A 20090-nucleotide genomic window follows, 5' to 3' on the forward strand; every position below is an offset into this window, starting at 1 on the left:
CTTAATAAACTCTTTGTTGGATCCAGGAGTGAATTAGAATGATCTGAAAACACACTTGAGTGATGGTGCTGGTGCTCCAGTTCCACTCCAGCTCCTGGATTTGCTGCTGAGGTAGAGAGCAATTGTTCAGGACTGATCCCTCAAAAACCCCATTGATTTGCTAAAGGCAGGTGCCTGAGCTAGTGGATATTTAGGGACAACAAGGATGGAATGCGCTGCAGGGAGATAAAACACCTTTTGACCTTGTTGCATTTTCAAGGTTGAAAGTGTGGCTTTATTGAATATCTCTGCATGTTGCCTGCACACAGAACTTCCAGCAGGGAGATTTACAGTATGGAGCTGGAGGAAGATTCCCACACTGGGTTTTGTTGGTGTGGTCGGATCCACGTGCTGCTGTTTTCCGTCTGCTTGTGCATGCCCTGCACAATGTGCTGCCAGATTTGTGGGAGGGCTCAGGCTCCTTCCAGATTCCTCTCAGCAGAAATTCCATCCTCAAGCCAAGATGCCCTTCAGCAAGAAATTGCTTTAAAATATTAAATTTTCTCTAAAAGGCTTCTGTTTTTCAAAACTGGAGATTTTCTGATTAAAAAAAAAAAAAAAAGAAGGGGGAGAGGAGGGGTAAGACATTGTTAAACAGCTTCTTCCTGTTCTAGTTAGATTTTCATTTAGTTATTTCATTATTTTAATGAATGAACAGGAGGTTCACTGTGCTCAGGAGGCAGAGAATGGGTAGGGTTCTCCACAGGGACTGAAAGCCATGGATTCCCAGAGGCACTTGGGCTTCAATAAGAGCCTTTTTTCTGTCGATGACTGGCAGCTCCAGAAACAAGAGGGTCAGCTTCCTCCTCCCCCTCTCTCCTCCTTTTTTCTTTTTTTTTCCCCCACAGTTTTTTCCCTTTTCCCCCGTCTTTTTTGTTCCCTTTTTACTCTTCTTTTTTTTTTTTTTTTTTTTTTTTTTTTTTTTTTTTTTTTTTAATAAAAATGTGCCCAGTTGCACTCATCTGACTTAAACATCTGCACAACTTTGGGCTGTGTCCTCTGCCCAATCTCAGTGGTGGTTCCTTGTAGAGTTCAGAGAACCACAAATGGTTTGCGTTGGAAGAGACTTTAGGGATCATCTTCTTCCAACCCTTGCCATGGGCAGGGACACCTTCCACCACACCAGCTTGCTCCAAGCTATTGATGCTCTCCAGTTCTCAGTCTATTGAAGAAAATACCTTTAAGTGAGTAAGATCCATCTGCTCTGAGGTGGATCTCCTCAATTCCAAGCACCCACAACCTCCTCCCTGTGTTTAGGGTGGAAGCTTTAAGTGGAATCTTTCTCTCTTTAGGTAGAATCTTTCTTTTTCTTTGGGTGGAATATTTTTCTTTGGGTAGAATCTCTAGGTGGAATCTTTATGTGGAGCCTTTCTGTTTAGGTGGAATCTTTCAGTGGAATCTATTTCTTTAGATGGAAGCTTTTGGTGGAATCTTTCTCTTTAGGTGGAATCTTTCAGTGGAATCTTTCTCTTTAGATGGAAGCTTTTGCTGGAATTTTTAGGTGGACTCTGCTGTGGTTTCAGCTGCTCTGGGAGAGCTTTGGGCACAGTGGGTTTGTCGTGAGCCAATCCCCACAGGTGGATGTGACTCCAGGAGGGAATACAAAATCCATCTGTTCCCCTCTGAGCTGTGCTGGGGTGACCTTCAGCATGCTCCAGCAGTGGCATTTGGCTTCCCTCACAGGAAAGCTCCTGAGGATGCACAGGTCCCTGGAAGGGACCCAGCCTCACCCACGCTGATGGAATGTGTGCTGTGAGCTCATCCCTGTGGGAATGGAGCCCTAACCCAGCCAGCAGAGGCATTTCCTCAGGCCCACTCCCAGTTCAAAGCAGGTTTCTCTCCTCCCAGTTCCTCTGAAGCTCTCTGGGTGCCAGGGAGGATGCTGGGGGCGTGGGTTTGCTTTTGGGAAGGGTTCTGCTGTTTCATCCCAAGGATGGGACACGTAGGTGGATCTCAGGGATGCTAATCCTGCTTGGGATGAGCTGACAGGGACTCCAGCAAGCAGCACAGGTGCAGGATGGCATTTCAGGGCTGCTGTCAGCTGGGGTGACTCCAGCAGCTTCTCTGGAGCAGAATCCTTCTGCTCTCTTGGCTCTGTCAGGGAATCAGCTGGCTCTGGCCTTGCCTTTCCTTGGCTCCCATGGAGCAGACCTGGAGCCAAGAGTGTTGTGCTGGCCCTGCTTCCCAGCTGGGGCCAGAGGGAGTGTGAGGGGGCAGCTGAACTCGGGGTGCAGCAGCCTTGGGGACTGGATGTGGTAAAAATAAGGAATTGAATATGGCCTCACATGTTGAACTCTCTGTTATGTGGTAAAAATAAGGAATTTAGTATGGCCTCACATGTTGAACCCTCTGTTTTGCCTACGGGGTTTGGGACAGAGTTCTGATAGAGCCAGCTTAATTATGTAATTTAAATCAATGTTAATTATAAATATATTGAATTTATTTATATATCTATCCTATCATTATATAAATATTAATTCTAATACTCTTAATATATAATATGAAGAATATTAATGATATGGTTGATCTTGAGTTCTTTTCCAGCCTTTCTAATTCTATGATTAATAGAATTAACTTCAGGAAGAGAGGCACATGTAAATGCAGTGATGACCAGATCAATGCAGTCTCACCCTGGTGGGCAGTCTTGATTTTTAAAGATCTTAAGCGTTGATTATCTGTTCTAAGTTCACATCAGACTCTGAATCCTGATACAGTGCTGATCTGCTTTTTGGAAGCAAAAGAGGCAATTTAGGTAGCCTGGATTTCCTGGTCAATAGATTTTTTTAGTTCACAAATGGTTCCATGCTGGGAGGTGTCTCCTGGCATATGTGTGATCATCTGGAATGAAATAGGTGAGAAATTCCTGTTTCTAATATAGAACTGAGAAAGTCCTTGTAGGAGGGGCTGGTGGGAGTGTGTGTATGGTTAAACCTCACAACATCTCCCACAGATCCTGCAATAAATGAAATAAACTTCCTGAGCCTCTCTGCTTTCCTGTGCACTGCAGTAAATAATGCTTTGTCTGGCTTGGGGAGCTACAGCAAAAGAGACTGGCAGAGCCTTCAGTTAACCAAAACTAATCCCTAAAGTGGAAAATCTGTCCCCTGTGATATGAATTTCAGTGCTGTTTTAAACAAGGTTAAATCTTCAAGCACAGGAGTGGGGAAAATCCATGAGCCAATGTCACAGATGAATCAAACTGAATGGCTTTTCTGAAAATTCCTTCAATATGTGGATTGGTTTTTTTTCCCCAAAACCCCCTATCCTGGAGCTGGAACAGTGTAGGAATTGAGGATGTGCAAAAGTGGTGGAGAATGTGTATGAAACACTGATTTATATATTTGTTTGTTATTAAGGATTCTGTGATTTTAATTAAAATTTTAAAATCTGGCAATCTACAACTTGGTAGAATGTCTGTGTTGTCATTAATTTCCTTTTGGGGCCCTTCTGATTGTGTCTGTTGATCACTGAATCAGAGAGCGGTTGGAAGGGACCTAAAGATCAAATATTCTGTGGTTTTTTTTCTGGAAGCTCACTGAGAAATGTGCCTGAACTCACTGAAGGATGCCTTGAGACAGAAGAATTTGCCTGGGTTTTCACAAAACCAGCAAGGCATGGCAAGGGCACCCTCAAGGACAGACCCAAAATAGCTTTTGGAGAGCTTGCCACAAGCTCTGCTGCCTGCATGTAAATAAGGGGGGGAATTATCTTTATATATACAGGGGGAAGAGCTCAAAGGTTTAAAATGTTCTCCTTGGCTTGTTTATCAAATCAGTGCCATCCAGTGCATGAATATCAGCAAAGCTCAGCCCAGAGTGACCTTTAAAGAGCTGGAGGGTGGGATTTTTGTAGAAATGTTGGTCTTTGGCATAAAAGGGACCTAAAACCTCCCTTCCCTTGGAAAACCCCAAATATATGTGGGAATATAACCCATATTTAGCTTATATGGGTTAAATATGCAAAAAGGTGTGAGACCCCAATGGAGAGGGGGAGAGAAAATTCCAACTAACAGTGGGAAATTGACGTTTGGGATCTTGGGAATGTGCAGAGTGGGAGGCATCCAGAAGGAGGGGAATGGTTTGGGTTGGAAGGGACCTTAAAGCCCATCCAGTGCCACCCCACCATGGGCAGGGACACCTTCCTTATCCCACACTGCTCCAAGCCCTGTCCAGCCTTTGGAACCATTCCAGGGATCCAGGAGCACCCATGTCTTGATTTGGCTTTTACAGCCAAGAATTTGGGATTTCTATGAGAAAACATCATTTTTGGCACAGCAAAAGCAAAATCATTCCAACCCTTTTATTGCTTCATTTTGGCTTTTGTTTTTCCTATGATGGAAGAGCTGTATCACAGTATTAGTATCCAGGGTGATACATAATAAAAAATAGTCACAGTTAAAAATAATTATAAAATAATTCACAGGTAAGTAGGTAACTCCAGCCCTTAGCATGGAAAAGGAGGCAAAACCTAGTGTTTTTTAATGTTTCTATTGTCACTACATTGGTTACATTGTTTTGCATAATTAAAAAGCCGGGATAGTTCACCAGAGAAAAGAGCATTTTCCAAAAAAAATCAATGTGTGCTCAGGATCTGGAAGGGAATTACAGTGGTAGAGTTGCTCATGGTCTTTTCCAGTCTTCATCCTTCCTTGCTCATTGGGAAGAGAGGATTTGTTGGAATATTTTCCGTGCAGAATTTATTTCCGTGTTTTCCCTGTTGAAATGAAAACACCTGTGGACTGTTTAGGGCCAAGGGGTAAAAACCAACCAGGAGCCCATGGAAATGGTGCTGGTGGGAGGCAGTTTGAAGTCCCTGATTGATGTCCTTGTGGTTTGGGATTTTACCCATGGCATTGGAGCAGGGGCACTGAACAGATTTATTTGAGGGATTTCTTTTGTGTGTGTTGAGGAGAACTTGAAATGCTCCTGCGTGCTGAGTGTTGGTGCTGGTGTGGTCTGTTTGCAAAACACTTGAAATATGTGGTGGTGGGAAGGAATAAATGTTGGGGATGGGTGGTTTGGCTCTGCAGGATCTGAGCACCTCAGGGGAAGGAATAAGGAGTAGGAACATCCCTAATCTGCTGTGTAATCTTCACCATGTGATAGCTGCTCATTCAGGCTAAGCCCACGGGAGGGGAAAGATGCATGAGAATGCAAAAGGTAATTAAGCAATTGCCTCAAAAAACCCAAAAAACCCCACCTAAACAACAAAAAAATCCTCAGCAAACAAAACCCCAGCTCCATATCCAGAAATGCCCCCTCTTCCCTGGCAGCTGGAGAAATGCTCTTCCAGCCCTCCATAAGGTGAATCTACATAAATGAGCCCTCAGCCCAGACCTGGGGAAATCTGGAACATTTCCAAATCTGCCTTTGGAAATGCCTCTTTACTCCACTGAGTCTCCACAGCTGGGACCAATTGGGATCCTACTGACACTGATTTCTCTTTTCCTCCACAGTGGGAGCGCCTCTGGTTCCTCATCCTCACCTCATCCTTCTTCCTCACCCTGGTGTGGTTTTACTTCTGGTGGGAAGTTCACAATGACTACAATGAAATCAACTGGTGAGTAGCGCTTCCCTCAGGAAATTTGGGGTTTGGCCATCATGCACCTGCTTGATGCAGCTTGGGGTTCATCCAGATCCTTTGGATGGAGCTGTAATAATGAGAAAGGGAAAATGGGGTGGGAAGTGGGGCTCAAGGAGAGCTCCTTCTGCCTGATCTGTGTGTAGATGTGATGTGGCCTCACATTTCCACTTGGTGGCTGGGTTTTTCTTTGTTTATCTTGATGGTTGGCTGGATTTGAAAGTGACTGAGCAATTTGGCTGCAGCTATTCCACAAAATACCCATGGCAGAAATTCAGCCTGAAGCACATGGGTGTGGAAAATATTATACAAAGTTGGAAGGAGCTGAAAAGGAGCTTTGCAGTGGGATGTGCTGGAATTTAGGGTGTTGCCAGCTGCCTTCCAGTGCTGGAAATTATTCTCCCTTTTATTATCGGCAGCATCTTAAAACATTTTGACAGCACCTTGGGCTGTATTCTAACCAAACTGCTTTGACATCATCTTCTTGTCAAACATAAGATGTAAAGTGGATTTTAAAGCACAGTGGGGAGCTGATCCCTTAAATAAATCATCTGCTTTAGATGCTGGAGCTGTGTGAGGGAGAGTGTTTACCAACATGGGGATGTGAGCTGGCTCCTCCCAGGAGAAAATGGGTTTTTTCTCTTTGCTCACACCCACACGGTGAGAAGTGAAACCATTACTGTGGTTCTGTATTATTTGTAACAGCAGCATGATAAAAATGCCTTTTTTAAAGTGGTGTTTTGGAACCCTTCTCTTCTTCAGTTTGTACCCTCAGTAAAGGATGTGATTGCTCCAGTGCAAAACCAGCTCTGTCTGAGCACAGAGTTGTGAGAGGGCAAAAACATTCCTTCAGAAATGAAGGAAAGCCCTGGGAATGCTGGGAATGGGCACTGCAGCTGCAGTGCTGCCAAGTTTTGGGTCCCCAAATATTCTTGCAGGAGTGGGGGGAGATGTGCAGCTCTGCTCTGTGCATGCAAGAGGCATTTGGGATTTAACACAGATGTCACCAAAGTCCTGTCCCTGCCATGCATCCCAGATGCATGGAAGCACATCCCAAGAGGGAAAGGATTCCCTCCTGTGCAGCACAGAGCTGGAAGAGGCTCTCTGGATGAAAACAGCATTTCAGGCACAGCCTCTGTGTGTGCTGTAACCCCAGCTGCATCCCTGCTCCACACACCACCAGAGGTCGAGCAGGGTTCTGGAAGACAGCTGTGGAGAGGCTGGGTAGGAGGAGGAGAGCGCAGGGTGAGGCTTTAATTACAGCCATGCCAGTTCCAGGCAAGGGGAGAAATAATTTCCATTGGGTCCGTGCAGGCTGAGCCTGGCCCTTCCCTTCCAGCACAGCTGCATGGGCTCCCTGAAAACAGAGCAGTCTGGGGGCAGACAGGATGAGAAGGACTTGAAAGCATCATTTTATTCCCAACAGGGCTGTGAACCTGTTGCTGATGAGGCACAGCGAGGTCCTGGTGTTTAGAAGCAGCACCTTTGCTGTTCCTCTGTCGTTGTCATTTCTGGGTGGTGGTTTTGGACAAGATTTCTTTGCTGCTTGCTCCTGCTGCCTTCCTCTCTGCCCCGCTGATTTCTTGGCAAGCTGGGAGCTCCTCCAGATGATAGGAAGGGTTCTTTGGGGCATGGCACACCAAGCTAGTGCACCAAGCCAGGGTCTTGCAGAGGAGCTGGGAGAAGGAGTTGCTGTGATATTGGTGTGAGGAGCTGCTGAGCTCCTTCTTGCCCTCCAGAGCTCATCCCTGCAGCTCTCCTGGCTCCTGTCACCTTCAGCCTGTCCCACCAGGTGGAGAGGGACTGGAGGAAGATTTCCCCCGTCTTTGGGACTTGCTCCAGCTCTGTACCACCCTCTAGGAGGAGATTTTTCAACCCAAACCTCTGAGCGCCTTTTCCCTCTGCCCCCTTGAGGAGATTTTTCATCTTTTTACCTGTGTGTCAGACAGCTTGGACAGCAGCTGGGTCATTTCAACTTGTGAGGACCAAAGGGCTGTTCTGGGATTGAAATGGGTTTTAAGAGGACAAGGCGAAACTGTGGGCCAGCATGTATTGCTTCAGGCTTTTAACACTGAGGTCCTTGTAAGTGAAGGTGCTCTGTGCCTCTTCAGTAATTTTTTTTAATTTATTGCTTTTGGCATTTTCCTTTTTGGTGTCTACACTTGATTTCATTACAGTATTACAGTTCAGCCCTGCACTGTCTGAGGTTTGTACTGCACCAGAACCTTCACTCTAGCTCAGGCAGGCTGAGGGGGATGCTCTGATTTGTGACCCTGCCTGTGTTCCCCCTGCAGCAGGACCATAAATGCAAGTCTGTGTAGCAAAGGTTTTCCTCTTTGCTTCTGGAGAAAGCTCCTCGGCTCCTTAGCTCCCATGGACCCAGCAGTTTAAAACAATCATTTGCACATCAAGTGAAGGCCTGGTGCTTTCAGAGGGACACTGAAGGGACATCAGAGCAAAAGCTTAAATGGCCTGAAAGCCAAGGAAGCTCTGGGTGGTGGCATCAGCAAAGACTTCAGAGGAGCCCTCTTTCCTTTCTTCCCCTTTTTTTCCTAGCAGCACGTCTGGATCCCTGCAGATCCCTGGGTTTGTGCTCTTTGACTCCCTGAGCAGGGCCTGGACCTGGGCCTTGCCTGCTGAGCCCAAGGATTTGCTCTCCAGGTCCACAGGGGAGCTTTGCTCCCGGACAGAATTAGAATCAGAGAATATCCTGAATTACATCACGGAGTCCAGCTCCTGGCTCTGCACAGGACAGCCCCAAAAGTCACCCCAGGGTTTGTCCAAACAGACCAGAGCTTCTGGCTGATGAGTGATGCTGGGTTTGAGTGCTGGGGAGGAGATTGAGTCTTTGACCTGCATTTATATAATGCAGCATTTCTGTCTGTTGTAACCAAAAAATTAAAACAATTTTAAAATTTTGAAAAGGCACTAAGAGGCCAAAAAAGAAAAAAAAAAAAAAACAGCCAGTTCATTGATTGAGCTGATTCCACCCCAGGACCATCCTGTCCTTGCTGTGCCAAAGAGGTAATGTCAACCCTGATCCAAGGCAATTTAGGGATGTTGTGTTGTTTTGGGATTTTTTTCCTAAAAATCCAGAGGCAAAATTTGAATCCAGGTCAGGTCTGAGCTGTCAGAAGCTGCCAGAAGGGTTCTGGGGTTTCGCTGCCTCTCCCTATCCATGAATTTCCATGAGGGATTAAAGCACTGGGCTGTCACTTGTGCTTTTTGCTGCTGCCATCTCTTTTCTAGAGAAAGATCTGTTTTCTAAAGTCTTGTCTAACCCCAGTGAAGCTGTCCTGGTGTTGAATCCCTTCTTAATCTGCCCTTCCCACTTCTCCCCCAGGTTTTTGTATAACCGGATGGGATACTGGAGTGACTGGTCCATTCCAATCCTTGTAACAACTGCTGCTGGCTTCACCTACATCACAATGTTACTGGTGAGTACAATGAAATCCCATTTCCTAGAGCTTTGTGTGTTGGCTTTACAAAGGCCACGAACTCCTCAGGCCATCAGCAAGCTGAGGAGTGATTTCTCTCTCTTTCTCTTAGCCTGAAGTTGCATAAAATTAAAGGGGAAAATTGATGCTCTTTGAGCTCAGATGCTCAAAAGTAAAAGACAGATACCGCAGTTTTGTTACCCATGGTATGGACCAGTTTCCACTTCTGGGCACAGCTGGCAGTAGTTTCCCTTTGTCCCAAGGTGTTGGGACTTCCAGGGAGGCATCCATCCAGGTGGCACTGTCCCTGCATGCTCAAACCCTTCAGGGTGGTGATGTGCCTCTGTCTGACTGTCTGTTTGTCCCTCCCAGATCCTGGCCCTGTGTCACATAGCTGTGGGGCAGCAGATGAACCTGCACTGGCTGCACAAGGTAAATCTCAGCTCCAAAGAATTTGGTGAAATGCTTTTGGTCCTCGATGATAGAGAGGCCACATGTAGAGATGGAGGGACATCAGTGCTTAGGGCAGCCTGATTCCCAGCTCAGGGGCTCCAGGAACCTCCCTGGGGCTCCATTCTGGGCTGAGCCCAGCCTGGAGAGGGGCTGAGCAGAGCTGAAGCTGTTCAGAGCGTGCTTGGAGGCCCCAGCTGGGAGGGCCTTGGGAGAAGGAGAGGCAGGAGCTGCAGCTGAGGGTGTGCAGGGCGAGGTTTGCTGCGCCCAAGGGGATTTGTGTGTGGAGCAGTTGGAGAAACGCTGCTGTGAAACACAAGGAAAGATATTGGGAGCACAGAAAGGGAGGGAAAGGTGTGCAGGGACAGAAAATGGGTTGGCAGGATCCCATTGCAGCTGGCAGATTGCTGACTGGGAATGAAGGGAGCAGTCCTGGATCTGCCAATGCCCACCTCCTCCTGAAATTCTGCACGTGATGTAGGATCAGAGCCTGAACCTCCCAGGACAGGGACAGCAGACACTTCCCCACCCTGCCTTTTCCTTTTCCTCTTTTTTCTTTCCCTTTTCCTTTTTCACTTTTCCTTTTTTTCCTTTTCCTTTTTTCCTGTTCCCTTTTTTTCTATTCCTTTTTCCCTTTTCCTTTGTTTCCTTTCCTTTTTTCCTTTCCTTTTTTCAGTTTCCTTTTTTTCTTTTCCTTTTTTCTTTTCCTTTTTTTTCCTTTTTTCTCTTTCCTTTTTTTTCCTTTCCTTTTTTCCCTTTTCTTTTTTCCTGTTCCTTTTTTTTCTATTCCTTTTTCTCTTTTCCTTTGTTTCCTTTCCTTTTTTCCCTTTTTTTCCTTTCCTTTTTTCAGTTTCCTTTTTTCCTTTTCCTTTTTTCTTTTCCTTTTTTCATTTTTTCTCTTTCCTTTTTTTTCCTTTCCTTTTTTCCCTTTTCTTTTTTTTTCTGTTCCCTTTTTTCTTTTCCTTTTTCCCTTTTCCTTTGTTTCCTTTCCTTTTTTCCTTTTTTTCCTTTCCTTTTTTCAGTTTCCTTTTTTCCTTTTCCTTTTTTCTTTTCCTTTTTTCAGTTTCCTTTTTTCTTTTCCTTTTTTCCTTTTTTCTCTTTCCTTTTTTTCTTTTCCTTTTTTTCTTTTCCTTTTTTAGTTTCATTTTTCCTTTCCTTTTTTCCTTTTCCTTTTGTTTCCCCTTTTTATTCTTTTTTCTTTTCCCTTTTTTCTTTTCCCTTTTTTTCTTTCCCTTTTTTTCTTTCCCTTTTTTTCTTTCCCTTTTTTTCTTTCCCTTTTTTTCTTTCCCTTTTTTTCTTAGGGATGGTAGAAATTATGCTTCCTCAGGGGAAGAGGATGCAATCAGAGAGGGGGCAGGGACTGACTGACTGCTGCTGCAAAAGAAGTTATTAATTCTTGAGTCTGACATATGTTTCTTCATCAGGAAAAATGGTATTTTCAGATAAGCTGGTGGGCTTAGATGAGTAAGTCCAGAAGAGGGATGTGTTGGTGATCAGTTCTACCCTCTGGACTCCCACCCTTCCTCCCCTTCCAAAGAATCCCCCTTCTCTTCTCATCTCAGATGTGTGGCTCTGTCTCTTTCCCACACCTCCCCCAGCTTCCTAAGGAGGCTGAGACACAAGGCTGGAATAAGTTAATATTTTTCTCAGAACTATACTGAATTAACTTCAAATATAGATTAAAGTGTGTGGGAAAGGCTGGTATGGGCAAAGCACCCAGCTCCTTCCAATTTTCTCCTGCAATTCTGTGCAGAGGGGTGTGAGCCAAGTGGGAGGTGAGTGTGAGGGGAGGAGAAGAAACAATAAATTGGAGCTGATGGGAGGAGTGGAGATTTGTGTCCCGACACAGGATGGCCACACCAAGGGGAAATAGGGCTCTAGAAAGAGGAATCCTGTTTACATGCACCGAAGGGATTCTGTAAATGTTGGCAATGTGGGATTTGATTTGCTGGTCTGGATATTAAACCTGAAATGGTCCTGGAGGAGCCCTGTGCACCTGACATGATCCAGTCATTTTTGGGGATCCGTTTTCTGCCAAGTCTCCCCTGCAGATTTTGGACCTGCAGCAGCATCTTTTGGCTCTGGCAGAAGAGCAGAGGCTGAATACCAGACACAGGCAGAGAGTGGGGAATTATTTTTAGACAGGCAGCCCAGATTTCCAGTCTTTGCAGCTGGAGGTATTTCTGTGGCACTTTTCCATGGTTTGAACTCTTTACCTTCATCACAGAGGTTGTGTTTTCTTTTTGACTGCTCTGCTCTGACCTCTGAGGGCTTCCATGAGAGAGGGAGGTCCTGGGGGCTGAGGTCTGTCACCTCAGTGCCACCACTGTCCCTTCCCAGCCCCAGGATCTGCTCTAACATGAGCCCAACCTCCTTCCCCATCAATCGCTTTTTTCAGACCTTTTATTACATGCAATGCTTTTCTCTCTCCATTTCCCAATGTATAATAAATAACCCAACCTAATTTTTATAACAACCACAGTCCCCAGCCTGTAAATACCCCCTGGTTTCTTGCAGATTGGCCTGGTGACAACCTTGATAACCACTGTGGTGACCATGTCATCGATAGCACAGCTTTGGGATGATGAGTGGGACATGGTTTTTATTTCACTGCAGGTAAGTTGTTTGCATGGATGCTTCCCTGGGGGAGGAAAGGGGTCAGTGCAGCTGAATTCCATGGGATTTATGTATTTCTGTATGATAAAACTCTGTCTTGATGGTTGTCACAGCCCAGATTGAAATCTTGCCAATGAGAAAATTGTTTTAAGGAAGACTTGTGGTGTCTTGAAGGGCAAGAAAAGTATGAAAGGAAAATACCTACAAATTTAATTTCTCACAGATCTGCTCTCTGTTCCTTTTCCCCTGTTCCTCAAAAAAAGAAGTCCAAAAATATTTTCCCCATTTTGCTTAAGAGGTGACCACTGACGTGCATTTGGGAGTATGCAAATCTATGCAAATGCAGGGGGTGGAAATGGCATTCACACAAATGACTAACATTTCTCAGAAGTGCTTCATTTTATTGGGGTATTTTTAAGATTTAGGCAGGGAATTGGAGAGCAGAATCACGACTCAGATGATCCATCCCCAGCTTTGTGTCATGGTGCTGCACCCTGCTGATACAGGCCAGTGTGTTCAGAAAATTCCAGAAGAGTTTGGGCGGAAGGGACCTTAAATTCCATCCAGTGCCACCCCTGCCATGACAGGGACACCTTCCAGTGTCCCAGGCTGCTCCAAGCCCTGTCCAGCCTGGCCTTGGACATTCCAGGGATCCAGGGGCAGCCACAGCTGCTCTGAGCACCCTGTGCCAGGGCCTGCCCACCATTATCCTGAAATTTTTTCCTTATATTTAGTCTGAACCTAGACTATTCCAGTTTAAAACCATTCCCTCGTGTCCTACTGCAGCTTACCCTAATAAAGTCTGTCCACATTTTCTTACCCTTTAAGTCCCTAAAAGGTCACAATAAGTTGTCCCTGGAGCCTTTTCCAGGTGAACTCCCCAGCCTGGTCCCAGAGCAGAGGGACTCCAGCCCTGGAGCAGCTCTGTGGCCTCCTCTGGACTCCCTCCAGTAGCCATTTCCCCAAATATCTGTTATTGAGGGAGAAATTCCCCTAAAAGGGGTTAGAGCTTTCCTCCCTTCTCTTCAGAGCAGCCTAAAAGCCAGAGGCACCATCAGCATTTAGAAGAAAGCAATGGCCAAAACAGAACCTGCAAAACCAGCACATTTTCAAGGTGCTGGGCTGTTTTTAATCCCATTTTCCTCTCCTGTTCTTATTCCCTGCAGGCCACAGCCCCTTTCTTGCATATAGGAGCCCTGGCAGCTGTGACAGCGCTGTCGTGGTTGGTGGCAGGGCAGTTTGCACGGACAGAGAAAGCCAGTGAGTACCTCCTGGTCCCTGCAGGGCGGGCACTGGCCACTCCTCTTGTTTCTCTCTTTTTTCTCTCTTTTTCCCCCCCTTTTATCTCTTTTTTCCCTCCTTGTTTCTCTTCCCCCCCCCCCTTGATTCTTTTGGGTTTTTTCCCTTGTTTTTCCTTTCCACCCCCTTGTTTCTCTTTTTCTCCCCTTGTTTCTCTTTTTACTGCCTTCTCTTTCCCCCACCTTGTTTCTCTCTTTCTCCCCCCTTGTTTCTCTTTCTCCCCCCTTGTTTCTCTTTTTCTCCCTTTCTTTCTCTTTTTCCCCCTTGTTTCTCTTTCCCCACCTTGTTTGTCTTCCCCCCTTGTTTCTCTTTCTCTCCCCCTTGTTTTTCCTTTTCTGCCCCTTGTTTCTCTTTTCCCCCTTGTTTCTCCTTTTCCTCCTTTTTTTCTATTTTCCCTCCTTGTTTCTTTTTATTTCTCCCCTTGTTTCTCTTTTTCCCCCCTTGTTTCTCTTTTTTTTCCCTTGTTTCTCTTTTCCCCCTTGTTCCTTTTTCCCTCCTTGTTTCTCTATTCCCCCCTTGTTTCTCTATTCCCCCCCTTGTTTCTCTTTTTCCCCCTTTGTTTCTCTTTTTCTTCCCCTTGTTTCTATTTCCCCCTTGTTTCTCTTCTTTCCCCCTTGTCTCTCTTTTTCACCCTTTCTCTTTTTCTCCCTTTGTTTCTCTTCTTTCCCCCTTGTTTCTCTTCCCTCCCCCTTTTTTCCCTTCTTTTTTCCCCCCTTGTTTCTCTTTTTCCCCCCTTTGTTTCTCTTTTTCCCCCCTTTGTTTCACTTTTTCTCTTCCTTGTTTCTCTTTTCCTCCTCTTGTTTCTCTTCCCCCCCCCCCCATTTCTCTTTTTTCCTTTTCCTTGTCTTTTTGTTTTATTATTATTTTAATAAGCCAGGAAGCTGTTTTCCTTCTCTCTTTCTGTTCCTGAATTATTTTGTTTGTTTTTAACAAAAAACAGTGCCATCTCTTGATCTTAAGATTATTTCAGACTCATTTGAACCACGGAATTTACCTTACCTGGAAGAGTTTACAGCCTTTTTAGTACAGACATGGTGGTTTAGAAATAAAAGGAAAAAACCCAAAATATCTGTGAGAACCTCCAGTCACTTTTAATGGAAAACAGGATTTTAATATTTTGGAAACAGCTGCAGGTCTTGGTGCAAGCCTATTCTTGCCCTTTCTTTGTGGCATTTCAGCTTTTTTTTTTTTTTTTTCTTTTCTGAGCAATTTTTATGGGTTTTTTTTTTTTTTTTTGCTCTGGTTAAACTGAATGTTCAGAGCCTGGTCAGGATCCCATTCTGTGTTTGCCTGCAGGTTTGGGTGCTGGTGACAGCTTTAAGGTGCAGGACACAGCATGAGGTGTCACTGAGTTCCTGGAGTGCTCCCTGAGTGATGGAGGCAGAAATCCCTGGCAGAGTTCCTGGAGTTCCTTTCTGCCTTGTGGGAACATGTGTGAATGAGCCTGTTGGATGCTGGAAGCCAAAAGGAGCCTATTTATGAGTGAAACAAGATCAGCTGTGCCCAGGAGCTGAGCTGGGCCTAAAAATAAAAAAACCACCGCCTTCTCTATCTTGCATCCATTGCAAATATTTGTTTTAAATAGTTTGGGGGTTTTTTTTCTTTTTTTTTCCCTTTTTATTTTTGGAGGCTATCCCTTGAGTTCCAAAGCCTTCATCAGTTTGCAAAGTAAATAATAATTTAAAAAAAAAATTTAAAAATCAAGTCTTTTGCTGTAACATCTGTGGTTTCAAGTGGCTCCAGATATCTCAGGTGTTGAAAGGATTCCCAGGGAGCCTGGGCTTGCTGGGAAGTCACTGATAAATGGAATTTGGGTGGCATGGGAGGCAGAACTGCTCCTCTGGCCCCAAGCACTGCAGCTCTGTCACAGCCCAGGGAGTTATTTAAACATCTCCAGCCTGCTCAGTAAAGCATTATTGCAGTTCTCTGGTGCAAATCTCAAGGCAGGAGCAGCTGAAGTGGCTTTGCCCTGGCTGGGGTGGGTGGTGCTGGTGAACCACCAACATAAACTTTCAATGCACTGAGGTGGTGCCATGGCTTATTTTTAGCTGTGTGTGGCTGGTGAATTATTTCTCTTGTCAGGCAGGGCAAAATTTGGTGCTGTCCCACCCAAAGGGTGGAAACGCCAACAACGTTTTGAGCTCCGTTTCTGGAGGTTGAAGCAATTCACTTTATTTATTGTTTCCCCAATACGAAATGAAGTGAAAACCTTTTTCAGGACTTGAATTTTTATTTTTTTTCCCTAAACGCTGAGAGCAGATCAGTGGAGGAGGACAGAGGAGCCCTGCCCTTGCTGCTGTGCCGTGAGGGCGTCGGGGCCCGCCTTTTCACCATCTCTCTGTGTCTCTGTCCTCCCCAGCCTCGCAGATGCTGATGTTCACTGCGTACCTGGCAGTCGTAGTTGCACTTTACCTCGTGCCCCTGGCCATCTCCTCGCCCTGCATCATGGACAAGGCAGCCCTGGCACCCAGGCCAGCCGTCCTGGGGCACCGAGGGGCTCCCATGGTGAGTGGGGACCCTGCCACCATCTCTTTGGGGTGGCTCTTTTTTTCTGCGGGCTTCTAAAGAGCTTTGGTTTGTGCTGCTTGTGCAGGGGAAATCAAGAAACACTGGCTTTGCTGCACAGCTTCTTTACATAGTAAAAATAACAGCAGTTAACCTGCTGGCCTGATTGATAGCAGCAAACCCTGACAATGAACATCTTCTGCCAGAGCAGGAGAAGGGCTTGTCTGGGAAATAAATCTGTGTCAGGTCAGGTCCTCTCTCATGAAATCAAGCTTCAGCTTTCTTGTGTGGGCAGTACAGTAATGAGGTCTCATTGCTGCATGTACTTATTAAATCCCTAATGGCTCTTGCTTATGAGTGTATCCTCTTGTCCATTGTAGGGTTGGTGGTTTGTTTTGGTTTTGTTTTTTTTTTGTTTGTTTGTTTTTTTGGGGTTGTTTTGTGTTTTTTCACTTCCTTTCAGTCAGGTTGAGGAATTTACTGAAAATTTGGGTCACAGAAGCCCAGAAGTTTTTGTAGGAAGGGACCTTGAAGACCATTGAGTTCTGAGCCCCTGCCATGGGCAGGGTTAGTTATGGATGCTCTCTAAAATATGGGGATAAAAGACATGTTTTATTTGCTGTTTTAAACAGAAATCTTATTGTCCTATCCTGGCATGATGGGACACTAATGCTGAAATCCAATGGCCTGGCAGATCCCACACTGAGCCCCACACAGGGAACCTCCAAAGGGCAGTGTTGTACACAAAAGAAAATGCTTAGATAAGATTTCATTTCTAAGATTTCATTTCTTAGATATCACTTTAATCCTTGTGGGGTTTTTTGGTCCAGTTCATGGCTCACAAGGAGATTAATACTGGAAAGGAGAGATAAAGAGAAAAAAAATAATAAAAAATAAATTGAAATGATGGCCATATTTCCAAAAGCACAAGAAAACACCTTTAAAACTTGTTGATGAAACAAAATATCAGATCCTTTAGTGCAGAATCACAGCATCCCAGGATGGTTTGGGCTGAAAGGGACCTTCAAAACCACCTTGTTCCAACCCCTTGCCATGGGCAGGGACATTTTCCCCTAGACCAGCCAGAGGTTTGCAGTGGCTGCAATTAGTTTGGAATAAAATTTGGTTCTTCTGTCCAAGCTTCTTCATTAACCTCCCCACCAAATGATGCCATGAGTTTCTTTTTTAAGCCCTTTTAATTAAGGGAAAAACAGAAATGTGGTGATGTCCAGCTGCAGCCAGGCTGTGCTGCTCTAACACAGTTTGATAATCTTCTTTAAGGACGGTCCCCAAAGCTCCTGTCTCTGTCTGAATGCATTTGCAATGGATTTCTAAGCACAAAAATAACCAAAATGAGTTCATTTGCTGTAATTTTCTAGAAATCACTTGCTGTGTCTCTGCAGCAGGAAGAAATGAATAGTAGCCTGATTTTTGCAGGGGCTGAGTCTCTCAAAGCAAGCACAGAGAGGAGGAAGAGCTGCTGGAAATCCTGAGCTGGGTCTGCCTGGCTCTCAGTACCTGGGCATGGTTTATCAAAGAGAGGAGGTTTGGAAATCATTGCTTTGTGCCCCAGGGTTTCTTTCCCTTAAGGAACTGGTTGTATCCTTTGTTATAAACCTGGATTTAGGTTTTAGACATAGCATAGCGGAATATATTGTACCAAGCAGGTATGCCTTTAAAAAAGCTGGAGAGATACAGAGAGAAATACAAGCAGAAAAGCTGTACTTTTTTTTTTTTTTTTTGCTTATGGGAGTTTAGCTGTAAAGCCTTTTTAAGAAAATACAATTAAATCTCAGCAATTAATTCCTGTAACAGGATGCATCTTTGCCTTAAACATGCTTAATCTGGGGCTTCAGCTCCCTCCTTCTTGGAGGAATAGGCAGACTGGAAGGATGGGAATTCGTGTATCTCAGATTTTCCTTTCTCACAAAATCCCTCACATCTCAGGGTTTATAAACCCCTGGTACAGAGCAACCCTGCCTCCAGAGTGGTGCCATCTCTGGGGACAGGCAGCCTCTGACCTTGGTGGCAAAGGTTAAATTTGCTTTCCTGGTGTTCTGGTTGATGTTTGCTGAGTTATGTCGTGGTGTCAGTGCCTCGTGCAGAGGCTCAGCAGCTGCAGAGGAAGGTTGGGATGGACTCACTGGGAAAAGCAATTATTTCTGTCTTTGCCTGAGGGGTTCTGATCACAGATTCACAGGATGCTTTGGGATGGAAGGGATCTGAAAGCTCATCTCATCTGGAATAGGCAGGAATACCTTCCACTGTCCCAGCTGCTCCCAGCCCTGTTCCAGCCTGGCCTTGGGCACTGCCAGGGATCCAGGGCAGCCACAGCTTCTGTGCCAGGGCCTGCCCACCCTCACAGGGCAGAATTCCTCCCCAAAATCCCATCCATCCCTGCCCTCTGGCAGTGGGAGCCATTCCCTGTGTCCTGTCTGCGTGAAATGTGCTCTCCTTTTTTCCAACCCCCCTTCAAGTACTGCAAGGCTGCAGTGAGGCCTCCTCAGAGCCCCTTTAGGCTGAATTTCCCCAGAATCTTCTCTTCCCCAGGCTGCACAACCCCTGCTCTCCCGGCCTGCTTTGGAGGAGAGGTTTTTCTGGGATCATTGCAGGGTTACCCTGCAGAAACCTGGATCCTTGGGAAGGGAGACCCGAGCTGGTGACAGCAGCCCAAGGTGATGTGAGCCAGTGTGGCTGGGACTCTCCAGCTCCTTGTGGCTGCTGCTCTCTGCTGACAGCTCTGGGGATGTGTGCAGGGCTCTGGGAATGTGAGCAGGGCTCTGGGAATGTGTGGAGAGCTCTGGGGATGTGAGCAGGGCTCTGGGGATGTGAGCAGGGCTCTGGGGATGTGAGCAGGGCTCTGGGAATGTGTGCAGGGCTCTGGGAATGTGTGGAGAGCTCTGGGAATGTGAGCAGGGCTCTGGGGATGTGAGCAGGGCTCTGGGGATGTGTGCAGGGCTCTGGGAATGTGAGCAGGGCTCTGGGAATGTGAGCAGGGCTCTGGGGATGTGTGCAGGGCTCTGGGGATGTGTGGAGATCTCTGGGAATGTGTGGAGAGCTCTGGGAATGTGTGCAGGGCTCTGGGAATGTGAGCAGGGCTCTGGGAATGTGAGCAGGGCTCTGGGAATGTGTGGAGAGCTCTGGGGATGTGAGCAGGGCTCTGGGAATGTGAGCAGGGCTCTGGGGATGTGTGCAGGGCTCTGGGAATGTGTGCAGGGCTCTGGGAATGTGAGCAGGGCTCTGGGAATGTGTGGAGAGTTCCAGGAATGTGTGCAGGGCTCTGGGGGGATGTGTGCAGGGCTCTGGGAATGTGTGCAGGGCTCTGAAATCAGCCTTGGGTGACCCAGCTGGGCTCTGGGGCTGTGCCTCTGTCCTGGCCCAAACAAGTCTGGCTTTGACTGGGAGCTGCTTTGGGGAGATAACGTGGCTCTGTGCTGCCTTTGTTGGGCAAACACAGAAATGAACTTGTGCTGGTGTGTGGCTGGAGCCAGAGGAATCCCGCGCTGAGATACGAGCGCTGGGTGAAGGTTGGCGCTGACATTTGCTCTGATTATTTTATTTTACCCCAAAGCTTTGCTGACCTGAGCCTGTGGAGTGATCAGAGAACAAATGTCTCTTACAGCCACTCTAAGTGCTTAAGCCAGTTTTTATGCCTATTTTTATTATTTTGTTATTATATCTTGATTGTATGGTGCAATTGGGCCTTTGCTGGTAATTATTTCCCTTTGCAGTAAATCATGGGATGTGAATGCTCATTGTGTCCTGATGGAACTTATCCTGCTGGTGGAAAAACAGGGTGTTACAGGTGCTCTAAACCTGAAAAAAAAGGGGAAAAAAGTAATTTATCTTCCAAAAATAACTTTATTTTGATGTTATTCAGTGCCAGGTTTTCTCTCTGTAGTTGTCAATATTTTTTTTCTGGTCTGCCTGTTGTTGTTTCATGGGTGTTTTGGGAGCAGCTACACTGTGCTGCTTTTGTGGAACAGCAAAGTATCTGTCTTCACAGCATTTTTATTTTAAACAAACCCTAATTCTGTTACCATCTGCTCCATTCAACAGGGAGGAATTTCAAATAAAATCTGAGCCCTTCTCCCTGATAGCCACAGGGATACATTTCCTAGGCTTAAGGCTATTTTTTAAATTGTTGGTAAAACTAACTAGGAC

The 20090-nt window shown here is 45.8% G+C and overlaps 1 protein-coding gene across 2 annotated transcripts in view; it reads left to right on the forward strand.

Moving 5' to 3' along the window:
• The window catches only part of GDPD5 (glycerophosphodiester phosphodiesterase domain containing 5), a 98395-nt gene that overhangs the window by 65034 nt on the left and 13271 nt on the right, over positions 1-20090 (forward strand). For both annotated transcript variants that reach the window (XM_058825296.1, XM_058825295.1), the window contains 6 exons: positions 5495-5598; positions 8963-9056; positions 9429-9488; positions 12024-12122; positions 13289-13382; positions 15781-15926. In XM_058825296.1, the coding sequence (XP_058681279.1) occupies positions 5495-5598; positions 8963-9056; positions 9429-9488; positions 12024-12122; positions 13289-13382; positions 15781-15926 (597 nt within the window). The remainder of the gene's footprint in view (positions 1-5494; positions 5599-8962; positions 9057-9428; positions 9489-12023; positions 12123-13288; positions 13383-15780; positions 15927-20090) is intronic.

Source organism: Ammospiza caudacuta, chromosome 2 (assembly GCF_027887145.1).
Source record: "Ammospiza caudacuta isolate bAmmCau1 chromosome 2, bAmmCau1.pri, whole genome shotgun sequence".
Taxonomy (NCBI): Eukaryota; Metazoa; Chordata; class Aves; order Passeriformes; family Passerellidae; genus Ammospiza; species Ammospiza caudacuta.